Raw genomic sequence first — 14,674 nt, 5'->3', positions numbered from 1 at the left:
TCTGTAATAGTGAAATTTTTAAAGAGGTTGCTATTTATTTCCCCTCATTCTCTATCTTCACATCCTTCTCCACAGTAAACACTGATGCAAAATACTCATTTAGTATCTCCCCCATCTCCTACTGTTCCACACATGGGTGGCCTTGTTTATCTTTAAGGTGCCCTATTCTCTCCCTAATTACCCTTTTGTCCTTAATGTATTTCGAGAAGCCTTTTGGATTCTCCCTATTTGCCAATGTTATCACATGTACCCTTTTTGGGACATGGGATAATTTTGGCAAATAATGTTAAGGAGAACCCCTCTGCTGGTTATATCTGACATATGCCTCTTTCTTATTCTTGACCAAAACCTCAATTTCTCTAGTCATCCAGCATTCCCTACACCTACCAGCCTTGCCCTTTAACTTTTATCCTTTTCCAACATTATTTTAAAACTAATAGTATGCTCACTGGCCCCAAAATGCTCCCCCACTGACACCTCAGACACCTGCCCTGCCTTATGTTCAAAGAGTAGGTCAAGTTTTGTACCTTCTCTGGTTGGTACATCCACATACAGAATCAGAAAATTTTCTTGTACACACTTAACAAATTCCTCTCCATCCAAGCCCGTAACACTATGGCAGTCCTTGTCTATGTTTGAAAAGTTAGAATCCCCCATTATAACTACCCTATTGCTCTACAGATAACTGAGATCTTCTTTCAAATTTATTTCTCAATTTCCTGCTGATGATTGGGGATTATATAGGACAATCCTGATATGTGATCATCCCTTTCTTATTTTTCAGTTTCACCCAAATAACTTCCCAGGACATACTCCCAGGAATATCCTCCCTAAATACAGCCGTAATGATATCCCTAATCAAAAATATCACTCCCCCTCCTGTTTTGCCCCCCTTTTAATCCTTCCTTTAGCAGCTATACCCTGGAACATTAAGCTGCCAGACCTGTCCATTCCTGACCCACATCTCTGTAATCGCTATGAAATCCCAGTCCCATGTTTCTAACCAGGCCCTGAGTTTATCTGCCTTCCCTGTTAGGCTTCTTGCATTGAAATAAATACAGTTTAATTAAACAGTATTACCTTGTGGTCTACTTTGTTCCTGTCTGCCCTGTCTGTTTGACATACTCCTTTATTTTTTCCCAACTGTACCAGTATCAGACTGATCTCTTTCCTCATTATTTCCGTGGGTATCCACCCCCACCACCCACTCCACCACCACCCCCACCCCCACCCCACCGCCCCACCCACCCCCATCAACCCACCACTAGTTTAAATGCTTCCAAGCAGCTGTAGCAAATTTCCCCACCAGCATACTAGACCCCTTACAATTCAGGTGCAATCTGTCCTTCTTGTACAGGTCACTTCTACCCCAGAAGACATTCCAATGATCCAAAAATGTGAATGCTCTTCCCCTGCACCAGTTCCTCAGACACACATTCATCTTCCTATTCCTACCCTTACTAGCTCGTTGCACTGGCAGTAATCATGTGTCGGTGTTACATTCCCCTGAGAGTACATCACCTCCCATATTTTCCAAAACAGCATACTTGTTTGAGACAGGGATAGACACAGGAGTCTCCTGCACTACCTGCCTACCCTCCTACCTTCCTTAGAGGATCCCATCTACTTTACAGGATCTTCAATTTATATCCCTCACTGAAATGCCATCCATCGTACCCCTCTTCTGAACCTAGATCAAAGAACAACCATAATGGTCAACTATCACTTTCAACGACATACTGTCCCTTTGATCCATGATATTCATGTTGAAATGTGTCATTACATTACATTACATTAGCATTAAAATATTCCCCAGAATCATTGGTTATATTCTAATTTTATGAATCAAATACATTTCAGTACAGATAAAAGCAATGAAGGCTACATGATCTGTAACAACAAGTGAATGTTTTACCTCTTGTTTCCTATGGTCCAGTACATCATAGGTCTTTGATTTTGTGCTGTTTATAATTGTCTGATAACGCACATATATTTTGTCAAATCCCTCCATTTTAACATGCTGAAGATCTGAAAGGTTCTCCATCGTGTTCATCATGAATGTAATCTTCTCCAGACGTTTGCAAAAAGTATCAAACTTGCCAAATATATAGTTTTCACTAAAAGTAAAACATTTTGTTATGATTTTATTTATTGCGACAAAAAATTGAAACTAATAAATCCCCTCAGAAATCTTCCTCATGGCAGGAACAAGATTCTCCTGGTGGCCCATCTAAACAAATGCAGCCATTAAGACCGTTAATCTTTACAGGGGGCTGCAGAAGGACCAAAGGGATGGAGGACAGGGGCAGCTTTGCTGTCAGGAAACTTGGAAAAACAGATTCTCCTCATTTCCTAACAAATTTAACCCGTTTACGCCAGCAAACTTCTATTAACCGGCACCTACAGGACCAGGAGTGTGCTGGTTGATCAAGAGATCCACATAATGAATGTAAAAATACACACTAAGTAATAGAAATGTAATGCAGGGGGTATACACATCGATGTTATACTTTATTTACAACATAAATCACTTAAATAATAATGCAATGTCGCCTTGAATAAAACTTACTGGTAGAGTGCCTTCTCACTTGACTTTCAACTAACTATCCAAACTTTGTGGAGATTATGATCATACAGTAAACTTCCAATATTTCAGGTATATAATTTTTGCCGAATTATCAAGAGGGCTGGTTCATAAGGCACCGGTTAAACAAAATTTGCTGTACTTGATTCCTTAGTCCCAGCTAGTCAGGTTCAGAGGTTGATGTGCTGTCAGGAATGTCAGCCTTTTGCACTAGGCTTCAGTTGGAGAATGGGGAAGAGGAAGGGAGAGATCAGAAATCAGGATGGTGGCATCACTTAGGAAGGATGAAGAGAAAAACAGGAGAGCCGATCTTTTATGGTATTTCATTGGACATTGGATACAGTCTCTAGAAAGAGACTTTTCGAAAAAGTTGAAGCTCATGTAAGTGGCTTATTATTGACCTGCTTGGTAACTTGGCAAAGTGGAAGGAAACTGAGGTAAGGCTAATGGGCACCATAACCTCACTAACTGCTCACTGTGGCCTAGCTAGGATCTCCAGAATATTATGTGCTATATGCCAGGACAATCTTCTATCAATATACTGATTACACATTATGGGGCAGTAATTCTGTTATTGCACAGCATACTCAAATAATATGCCCCATAAATGTTCAGAAGCAGAATTATTTAACTGAATTATTCAAAGAACTTGAATGTACTTTTCCCACCTTAAGTATAGGGCCATTGCAATATTGCTAAAAAACATTATCAAGCTTTCACACAGGTGCAAAAGGAAGGATCAAACATATAACTGCCAAAATGCTCTGCAATTACTGCCACAGATGCTTTCTCCAGGGCAAATGTGTATGTCTGAAGCGAGCAGAAAAAAATGATATTCTTCCCTGCTGACATTAACAATGAAATTAGACGACTGTGCTGGTAGCTGCAATAAAGCTTTCTGTTGGTGAAGGCATTAAGCTCACTAATCAGTATGTGAGCAGACATCCAGGCTGCACTATTCTTTCATACAATTATTGCTCCTCAAATTTTCCTTCAGCAAAAATTGCTTTTGATAAGACAGACATCTTTTTTGGAATACAAGAAACTAGAGGGCAAGAAGGATTTCCAGACAATTCATCATTTGACTTTGCCTGAGATGGTTCACATAGGTTTATCAACACAGCCTGTGAAATGCTCTTTTGGTATGTTGGAGGGGAGATCCTTTGACAAAGTTGTTGACAAGGGAGCCTTTGATTGTGCCTTTAAGGTGCCACTTTGTTCTACCAACAGAAAAATGGTTAAAAGTTGAGATGTTAAAAGTTAAAGCAGTAAATGTAGACTGACATTCACACAATCTGCTCAAGCCCATGCAGCATCAAGTGACTATACAACATGCAGTTGGATTGTATCCCACTGAGTTCAGTTGTTAAGACCTTGAATGAGGATGGGCAAAGATTTTCAGGGTCTATTTTTTCACTCTTACAAATTCCTTCATAGCGTGAGATTCAGTCACATAATCATCTGTATTTGTGTTACAGACAGAATTAAAATAATTCATTAAGATCTTCAATTATGATCAATCCTCTATTAATTTTAAGGCACAAAACATAAAGCATAAGTTTCCATGGAATGTAAATTGGCACATGACAACAGCTTTAGGTCAGCAGAAGTTTGTTTTTCAATAGTTACCACAGATTTCATTAAATGCATATTAATTTGTCAGAAATTCACTTCCTGTGACGTCAGGTTTTACTGAGACCTAGTTCACTAGTATTGTTTTGTTGACCAGCTCCCTTGGCAGTCTCCCACCTTCTCCCCTCCATGTCATAAAGGACACTTCTTTAAGATGCTGACACATTTGGAATACTGCAAGTAATTTTGGGCCCCATGATGAAGGAATGATGAGCTAGCCTTGGAGGAAGTTTACAGGAATGATTCCAGGAATGAAGACCTTGTCATATGAGGAGCGGTTGTGGACTCTGGGTCTGTATTTAATGGAATTTAGAAAGACAAGGGGTAAGCTGATTGAAACTTACAGAAAACTAAAAGGCGTGGTAAAGTGATTGGAACTGGGTTGACCTTGTTAACTGCAAGGTTCTTGATTGGGGTTGTTAACCTGGGTAACCTAGTTGTTAAGCTGGACCAATCATGAAACCCTTGGCTGACCAATATAACCAGCAGAATAGAATATCCTCAGTGGAGGACTGACTCTGAGCTAGCTGGCCAGGGCACTGATAAATAACGAGTGATTTAGTGATAGGACCTGGCTCTGTGCAGTTAGTTTACCTGGATAGAGTGGATGTGGAGAACGTGTTTCCATTATTAGGAGAGACTAGGAGCTGAGGACATGGCCTCATAGTGAAGGAATGATCCTTTAGAACTGAGAGCAGGATGAATTTCTTCAGCCGTGGAAGTCATTGCCGAAGAATGTATTTTATAGAGATGGAAAGGATCTGATTAGTAAGGGGATCAATGACTATGGGAAGAAGGCAGGAGAGTGGGGTTGAGAAACATATCGGCCATGATCAAATAGTGAAGCAGACTCAATGGGCTGAATAGACTAATTCTGCTCCTATATTGTGTACAGTGAGATTTAGCCAACAACTAGTTCTTGATTGGTTTGTTCATGTTGGATCTTTCTAGCATACCTTATGTAATTTTCTACCTCATCAATCACTGTAACAATCCATTCAAATCAGTTTTCAACAGAATTGCCAAATTCAATGGTAATTATTGGCTGTTGCTCTCTTTGCTTAATTCAAAGAATTCCTTCTTAGATCCCATTTAAGGATATTCTTTATTCTGATGATCTGTCATATATACTTCATTTACAACTGGTTGTCTGTTGATTTTACATAGTTTCATGCTTTTGTGTTAAAGTAGAAAAGCTCGACCGTGAAAAGGGAAAAAGGCAAAAGAAAAACAAGTTTGGTGCAATGAGAATTGCTCCTCTTGACAGACTGCGAACATCATGATTTCATTCTAAATGGCAAGGCACCGAGTACATATTAATTCCAATTCAAAATCATTTAAATGTCTTCATTTTCACACTCAGTATGAATACAGTGGGGAGTCAATGAAATCTGAACTTGCGCCACCTTTGCCCCTTGTCTCCCCAAATCGTAAGAAATCTACCAACAGAAGTATTAAATATGCAAGAGGAACTGCAGTGAAAACAGTGAAAGAGTGTATCATTGGTAACCACGGGGCAGTTCACTTCATTTACTGACGAGAAAAGAGAAAATCTTAAATAAATCCAAGGTTATGGACAACTGAAAGCCAGTAACTGAAAACAACAACCTATGCCCCTGCCCCTTCCCCTTTTCTTTACAGAAATGCTCACTTGCTATTGTTCCTATTACCAGGGATTGCAGAGCAGATCAGTTACTATGACAGCACAAAGTGGGTAAGCTGTTATATACTCACAAAGTCTGAACCAAAATAGTTACTCACCCAAAGGCTGTTTGCTTATAGTTACAGTATCACTAATTTAAGTATGACACTGCTTTCAATTTGGGCAACTAAATGGTATATGTAATAATGTAGCAAGAATACTTTGATCAGTTTGAAAAGTTTTTTTTAAGTGGGGAGAACACAAGTGTTTCAGGGCAATATTAGTTTTTTGCTGATGCACAGTTTCCAACTTTGGCTTTCTAGCATTTCTTTCATTTTTGGATACTAAGCAGAAAGATTCTCATTTAATTTTCTGAAACTGGCCTAATTTTTGACTCTCTAGAATTTCTTTTCAACAGCGATAGCAGGAACAGCAGCAGGAGAGGGTGAGTCATTTGGTTATGTTGCTTGTGGATGGTAAGAACATTGTGGATTTTCTGGCTGATGAATTCATGAGTTCAAACTTCAAACTGCTGAAAATTAAATGGAAATAGACATCCACCCATGCACCAATTTTAATTTAAACTCAAATGCTCCATGAAATCCCTGCAGGACAAATACAACAAATCAGAAGAACTAGCCAATAGATTTTCCCTGCGCATTGCCATTTCTCCAAATTGAGCATCAAAATGCATAAATGCAAAATACATTCTGAACATGTTCTATCTAAAACTTTTTTTGTGTCTATTGAAACCAAATGTATATCTTGTTTCTCATTGTTATTAATTTTAAAAGTATACATCATCAAAATTAACTTCATAATATTCGATATTTACTCTTACTAAAAGCAGAGAGTAATGCAGGAATTTCACCTACAGGTTTAAGAACAGAGGCAACTCAATATATGATTTCACATTCTCTGCCAGTGTGCCAGTTTGCTGGCTTCATCTTAGCCTCCCAAGCCATTTTCTAGAGACCAGGACATGGGCAGAAAGGCTACATGTCCACAAGCAGCACATAACTCATTCTAATACAGTAATTATAAAGTCAAAAATTATTGCCCAATTAGAATCTTCCAATTGTTCTCCAAGATGCTAAGATGTCAGAGACATAGCAGCTTCCTCAGGAATGGCCACTGAGCAGCAGAATAAGGAATTAGTAACCTTTGCTTACATTGATATTCCCTCCTTCACCCCTCCAACCCAGTGAACAATCTGGCTAAAACTGGTCAATGGCCACTGAGGATTTTCAGGAAGCCATAACTGTCTATTATTTTGAATATATCAGAAGTGTTGAGAAGGTATTCTGACATGGAGACAGGTAATGGATTTAATCTCAATGACAGGGGTCAGATCAAAAACACAAAGACCAATGCGTGATATTTATTTTAATTTTATTTATTTATTTATTTTAAACATCCTTTGTGCTGTTCTCTTTGGAAGTAATATCTCAGTTTGCTTTCTTCCTACTGACAGAAGTTTGAACGAAATAGATATGACTGGCCTATTGACTAGATGTTGTGTTTGAATGTATGTGAAAACTCCAATATTATGTCGTGGTCAGGGTGATATCATGTTTAATGCCTGAACTGCTGAATGCTTGCTTAAAGATAATACTGAATACACTTTAATGAAACTTCGAGATTAAGGTTTGAAGAAATGAAGCAAGATCGATTACAATCTCCACTACAGCAATGCTCACCTATTCGTTATGCACCACCTTCATCTCTTCCTGACCTCATTACATTGACTAACACCCTTCTAAATATGTACCTATGAAATGTCTATTTCTTTTGATTTGCAGGACAGGGCTTATAATGTTCCTGCAGCATCCTTCTTCCTCTTGGGTCTTTGGCTTGGCTTTAAACTAAAGATTGACACAGGCAGACCATATTGTTATGTATGTTGTAATATTGGATGTACTCAGTTTTGCAGAGCAAATGGTGCTTGGCTTTACAGTAGGACACAAATACTGCCTTCAGTATGCTAAAGGAAAAATGATTGCTTGCATATGACTACATAAACCATTCTACACATGAACCACTCTATATAAAAAAATTGCCTCTCATGTCTTTTTTATATCTCTTTCCTCTCACCTTAAAAATGTGCCCCCAGACTTCAATTCCTCCATCCTAGAGAAAAGAAAACTACCACTAAATCTATCTAACCTCTTATTATTTTATAAACTTCTATCAGGTCGCCTCTCAGCCTCCTCCACTCAAGTGAAAAAAGTCCCAGCCTATCCAGCGTTTTTATAAATCAAACCTTCCATACCCGGTAACATCCTGGTAAATCTCTTGTGAACCTCCTCCAGCTTGATCATGTCTTTCCTATAACTGGGTGAGTAGAACTGACACAGTATCCCAGAAGAGGCCTCACCAATGTCCTATACAACCTCAACCTGACTTCTCAATGTTAAGGAGAAAGTGAGGTCTGCAGATGCTGGAGATCAGAGCTGAAAATATGTTGCTGGAAAAGCGCAGCAGGTTAGGCAGCATCCAAGGAACAGGAGATTCGACATTTCGGGCCTAAGCCCTTCTTCAGGAAATTTCAGCCCTTCTTCTTCCCATTGTTAATCCAACAATTGACAATGAACATGATTAGACTCTGAATTCCAGATTTTTACTGGATTCAAATTCTACCATCTATCATGATGGGATTTGAATCCAGGTCCCCATAATATTACCCGGGTCTCTGGATTAATGGCTAGCAATGATACCACCAGGTCATCGTAATGCCCTTCCACATTTTAATAAGATCATCCCTCATTCTTCTAAACTCTAATGGGGATTTATGGAACCTGTACAACCTGTTCAACCTTATTCATAAAGGAGTGACTCAAGCGAACTTACTCTAAAATGTTCCTAAAGTATTTTTTCAAATAAGGAGACCAAAACCGGATAGAGTATTCCTGAAGTGGTCCACTGAGGCACTGAGGCTGCAGTAAACTTTGTGTTTATTTTTATTCCATTTCCCTTTCAATAACCATCAGCATTCTGTTTGTTTTCTTTTGAAATCACTCGCTGTACCTGAATATTGATTCAGGACACCACTGACTTCTGCAATCTCTTTTCACTTAAATATTATCTTAATTTTCTCTTCTTCCTGCCAAAGTGATCAAGTTTGCATTTTCCCAGAATATACTCCATCCACCAAATTTTTGCCCATTCACTTAATTTGTCCATACCCATTTGCAGACCATCCTTTTGACAACTTACTTTCCTTTCTATTTTGGTGCTATTGGCAAGACTGAAGTCATAGAGTCTCAGTGTTGCACAGCACAGAGGTCATCCATGCTGATCTGATATCATAAATTAATCAAGTCCCATTTGCCTGCTTTGGCCTATATCACTCTCAACTCTTCCCTTCATGTATTCATCCAGATGCCTTTTAAATGTCATAATTGTACCAGTCTCCACCACTACCTCTGGCATCTCATTCCATACATACAAACACGTTCTGCATGAAAAAGTTGCCCCTTGGGTCCCTTTCACATCTTTCCCATCTCACCTTAAACCTATGCTCTCTAATTTTAGACTCTCCTGCCCTGGGAAAAAGACCTTGTCTATTCACCCTCTCCATGCTCCTCATGATTTTATGAACCTCTAGATGGTCACACCTCAGTCTCCTACACTCCCGGGAAAATAGCCGCAGTCTATTCAACATATAGCCAAACCTTCCAATCCCTGCAACATTCTTGAATATCTTTTCTGAACCCTTTCAAGTTTCACAAGATCAGTATAACAGGGAGACCAGAATTGAACAGTATTCCAAAAGTATCCTAACCAATGTTCTGTACAGCCACAACATGATCTCCTATACTCAATACACTGACCAATAAAGGCAGGCATCCCAACTGCTTTCTTCATGAGCCTGTTTACCTGTGATTCCACTTTCAAAGAATTATGAACCTGCACTCCAGGATCTCTTCATTCAGCAACATTCCCAGGACTTTCGTGTTTCAGTCATGCCTTGATTTGCCTTTCCAAAATGCAGGATCTCACATTTATCTAAATGAAACTCCATCTACCACTCTTTGGCCCATTGGCCTTCTGATCAAATTCCCATTGTATTCTGAGGTAATCTTTTTCACTGTCCAGTAAACCACCAATTTTGGTGTCATCTGCAAATTTATTAACCACACTTCCTATATTCACATCCAAATAATGAAAAGCAATGGACACAGTTTCGATCCTTGTAGCACATTGCTGGTTACAGGTTTCCGGTCTAAAAAACAACCCTCCATTACTACCCTCTGTCTCTTACCTTCAAGCCAATTCTGAATCCAACTGTTTGGCTCTCCTGGATTCCACGTGATCTAACCTCGCTAACCAGTCTACGATCTTGTTGAACTCCTTACTGAAGTCCATACAAAGAATGCCCACCATCTGTCTTCATCGGTGTTCATCATAATTTCTTCAAAAGACCCAATCAAGCTAGTGAGACATGATTTCCCATACACAAATCCGTGGTGACTATCTTTAATCAACCTTTGCCTTTCCAAACACATGGAAATCCTTTTCTTTGAAACCCCTCCAAAAATGTACCCATTAAAGTCAAGGTCAACGGTCTACAGTTACCTGGCTTTTCCTTAACACCTTTCTTAAATAATGCCACCACATTAGCCACTCTCCAATGTTCCGGCACCTCATGTGTGGCTATCAATGATACAAATATCTCAGCAAGGTGCCGAGCAATCACTTCCCTAGTTTCCCACAAAGTTCTGAGATTCACCTGATCAGGTCCCAGAGATTTATCCACCTTTATGTGTTTTAAGATATCCAACATTTCATCCTCTGCAATATGGACACTTTTCAAGATATCACTATTTATTTCTCCAAGTTCTCTTGCTTCCATATCCTTCTCCACAGTAACTACTGACCCAAAATACTCATTCAGTATTTCACCTGTGGTTCCACACAGAAGTCTTATTAATTTTTAAGGGACCTTAGTCTTTCCCTAGTTACTCATTTGCCCTTTTATGTATTTGTAGAATCTCTTTAGATTCTCCTTAACACTATTTGCCAAAGCTATCTCATGTCCCCTTTTTTGCCCTCCTGATGTATCTCAAGTATACTCCTACTACCCTTGTACTCCGGGGGATTCACTCAATTCCAGCTGCCCATACCTGACGTTTTCTTGACCAGAGCTCAATTTCTCCAATCATTCAGCATTTCCCTATACCAACCAGCCTTGCCCTATATACTAACAGGAGCATATTATCCCTAAACTCTCATTATCTCATTTTTAAAGGCCTCCCACTTTCCACCCATCCTTCAACTTGCAAATAGCCTCTCCCAATCAACCTTTGAAAGTTTTTGCCTAATACTGTCAAAATTGACCTTACACCAATTTAGACCTGATCTAAAAGTTAATGCTCTAATATTTTCCATAACTATTTTAAATCAGTAGAATTTAGATCACTGGCCCCAAAATGATCCCCCACTGACACCTCAGTCATTTGCCCTGCCTTATTTCCCAAGAGAAGGTCAAGTTTTGCTCCTTCCCTGTTGGTACATCCAAATATTGAATAAGACTATTTTCTTGTACATATAACAAATTCTTCCTTCTTCCTCATCCAAGCTCTTAACACTATGGCAGTCCCAGGCTATGTTTGGAAAGTTAAAATCCCACACCATTACAATGATCATTCTTACAACTATCTGAGATCTCCTTACAAATTTGCTTCTCAATTTCTCGCTGACTATTGAGGGGTGGCCTACAGTACAACGCCAATGGGTACTTTTTTTTGGGAGGCGATACACCATTCTGCTGTCTCTCTGTCGGCCACAGAAATGCCAATCATAAATTCAGTCCCTTATCATGATAACAGATCGGAACCTTTAATTAATTATGAATTTTTGGATTTTTGGACAAGACTTTTTTTTAAACAAAGATTATGGTTCAGTGGTTAGCACTGCTATCTCACAGTGCCAGAGACCAGGGTTCGATTTCAGCCACGAGCGGCTGTCTGTATGAAATTTGCACAACCTCCCTGTGTCAACGTGGGTTTCTTCTAAGTGCACCGGGTTCCTCACACAATCCAAACACGTGCAGGTTAGATGAATTGGCCATGGTAAATTGTCCATTGTGTTCAGGTATGTGTAGATTAGGTGCATTAGTCAGGGGTAAATTTAGAGTAATAGGGTGGGGGTTTGGGTGCGATGCTCTTCAGAGGGTCGGTGTGGACTTGTTGAGCCAAAGGGCCTGTTTCCACATTGTAGGGATTCTATGATTCTATAAGACTGCAAGCCAAGCCTGACTGATGATGTAACTTCTAAGCTTGGAATGCACTGACTATTAAAGTATTTCCTGTGTGAATGCCTCGAATATTGCACCTTGTAGGGTGCTTAGGAAGCTTCAGAATTTGACTTAAAAAGGTCAAAGTGCAAGGAAATCTAATTATCTCCTCACAACAGGAACACAATTCCAATGGGTTATATGCCAGACTGTATATGAGTTGAAAAACATTTTGTATTTTATCCTTCCAGGAACATACAGAGCAGGAGTTAAAAATCAGCTGTGTAGTGTTTGAATTTCCAAATGGCATTTAATAATGCACTTATAAAAAAAGAGCATGATGTAACTAATGGAATGCCATAGGGTTCAGTCTTGGCCCCACCTATTTACAATCTATAGTAATGAATTGAATGCAAGGATAGAAGGCCAAATTTAGAGATGACACAAAAGTAAGTGGAAAACCAGGATGAAATGAAGAAATAAGGAATTTATAAATGTATATGGATAAATTAGGTGAACAGAACAAGATTTAGTAGATGGAGTTTTATATGGATAAGTGTGACATTATCTATTTTGGTCAGAGGAATAGAAAGGCAATTTATTATCTGTATAGAGAGAAACTTCAGAGAGCTCCAGTGCAAAGGAATTTGGTTGTCCTCATCGTTGTGGAAAAATCATCACAAATTACTTTTAATTCAGTTCACAGACAATCAAGCACTGAAACAGTGAATTAAACTTTATTGCAGGTAGCAACCAAAATAAAACCCCTCAAGTAAACAAGTTAATGTTCAGCCTGGCTATTACCCAGTTAATGATGGATTCTGGCCAGGATTTCGACAACAGTGTCTTTCTCTGGACACATTCAGGGTTCAATTCTTGTGCAGTATTGGTCTTCGAATTTTTGCCATTGACTTGTGCGAGTATTAGATTCTTGTACAATTTTCCCTCTTCAAAGTTTGTGGTGTGACATTATTGATGATACTTCTGGAGAATTCAACACTGTAGCTTGCCTTCTTATCAGAAGTATCTCTTCTGTTCCTTGTTATATTCAGGGTTAGCTGTCTGTTTAAAAAACAGCTTTTCTGTAATTAACCCCGTTATATCAATTATTACTTCTGCTCGCAGACTTAATTTCCCACTTGTAATGAGGCAAAAGATTATCAAGTAGTTGTTATCTCTTCTCTCCCAGGAAACAATTTGTTTATGTTGCTTTGCTCCTTTCCAGAGATAGCTAATTCATATGTTGCTTTTAATTCTTTTATAACACCGTCACCTTGTCTCTTTCATCTCAAGAAACAATTTGTTCCAGAAAGAGTTATTGCTGATTCTTCAATCCATGAAGTTATTAAAGTTATGAAGTTTATAAGCGAAGAGGGTTAACTCAGATTACAACAGGATCTGGACTAGATGGGCCAATGGGCTGAGAAGTGGCAGATGGAGTTTAATTCAGATAAATGCGAGGTGCTGCATTTTGGGAAAGCAAATCTTAGCAGGATTTATAGACTTAACAGTAAGGTCCTAGGGAGTGTTGCTGAACAAAGAGACCTTGGAGTGCAGGTTCATAGCTCCTTGAAAGTGGAGTCACAGGCAGATAGCATAGTGAAGAGTATTGGTCAGAGTATTGAGTATAGGAGTTGGGAGGTCATGGTGTGACTGTACAGGACATTGGTTAGACATTGTTGGAATATTGCGTGCAATTCTGGTCTCCTTCCTATCAGGAAGATGTTGTGAAACTTGAAAGGGTTCAGAAAAGATTTACAAGGATGTTGCCAGGGGTCAGAGGTTGAGGGGTGACGTTATAGATGTTTACAAAATTATGAGGGGCATGGATAGGATAAATAGACAAAGTATTTTGCCTGGGATCGGGGAGTCCAGAACTAGAGGGCATAGGTTTAGGGTGAGAGGGAAAATATATAAGAGACCTAAGAGGCAACTTTTTCATGCAGAGGGTGGTACGTGAATGGAATGATCTGCCAGAGGATGTGGTGGAGGCTGGTACAATTGCAACATTTAAGAGGCATTTGGATGGGTATATGAATAAGAAGGGTTTGGAGGAATATGGGCCGGGAGCTGGCAGGTGGTATTAGATTGGGTTGGGATATCTGGTCGGCATGGACAGATTGGACGGAAAGGTCTGTTTCCATGCTGTACATCTCTATGACTCTATCTATGACTCTATGACATAATTTATGAATTGCAGAGAACTATCATGCAGGTACAGCATGTAATAAGGAAGGCAAATGGAATTTGGCATTTATTGATACTGGAATAGAATATAAAACTAAGGAACAGTTTTTACACTCTATAGGGCATTAATGAGACTAATTAGTCCTATTACTTGAGCAGGGCTGAAGTTGTAAAGGAGGTATTTCAGAGGAGATTCACTAGATTGATTCCAGAGATGAGGGTTTGTCTTATGAAGAGAACCTGAGCAGTTTAGGCCTATACTCTCTGGAATTCAGAAGAATAAGAGGAGATCTAATTGAAGCATACAAAGGGGGGTTGGCAAAGTAGACATTGAGAGAATGTTTTGTCATGTTGGTCAATGTAGAATGAGAAACCATATATTTAGGATAAG

At 39.2% G+C, this 14,674-nt stretch overlaps 1 protein-coding gene across 1 annotated transcript in view; it reads right to left on the bottom strand.

The window, feature by feature from the left end:
* dnah5l (dynein, axonemal, heavy chain 5 like) overlaps positions 1-14,674 on the bottom strand; it is a 340,633-nt gene that overhangs the window by 269,745 nt on the left and 56,214 nt on the right. Inside the window, exon 11 of the mRNA XM_060825520.1 lies at positions 1,916-2,117. Within this exon, the coding sequence (XP_060681503.1) occupies positions 1,916-2,117 (202 nt within the window). The remainder of the gene's footprint in view (positions 1-1,915; positions 2,118-14,674) is intronic.

This window comes from Hemiscyllium ocellatum, chromosome 5, assembly GCF_020745735.1.
Source record: "Hemiscyllium ocellatum isolate sHemOce1 chromosome 5, sHemOce1.pat.X.cur, whole genome shotgun sequence".
Taxonomy (NCBI): domain Eukaryota; kingdom Metazoa; phylum Chordata; class Chondrichthyes; order Orectolobiformes; family Hemiscylliidae; genus Hemiscyllium; species Hemiscyllium ocellatum.
The sequence above is the reverse complement of the archived record's forward strand: the minus strand, read 5'-3'. Positions and strand labels throughout refer to the sequence as shown.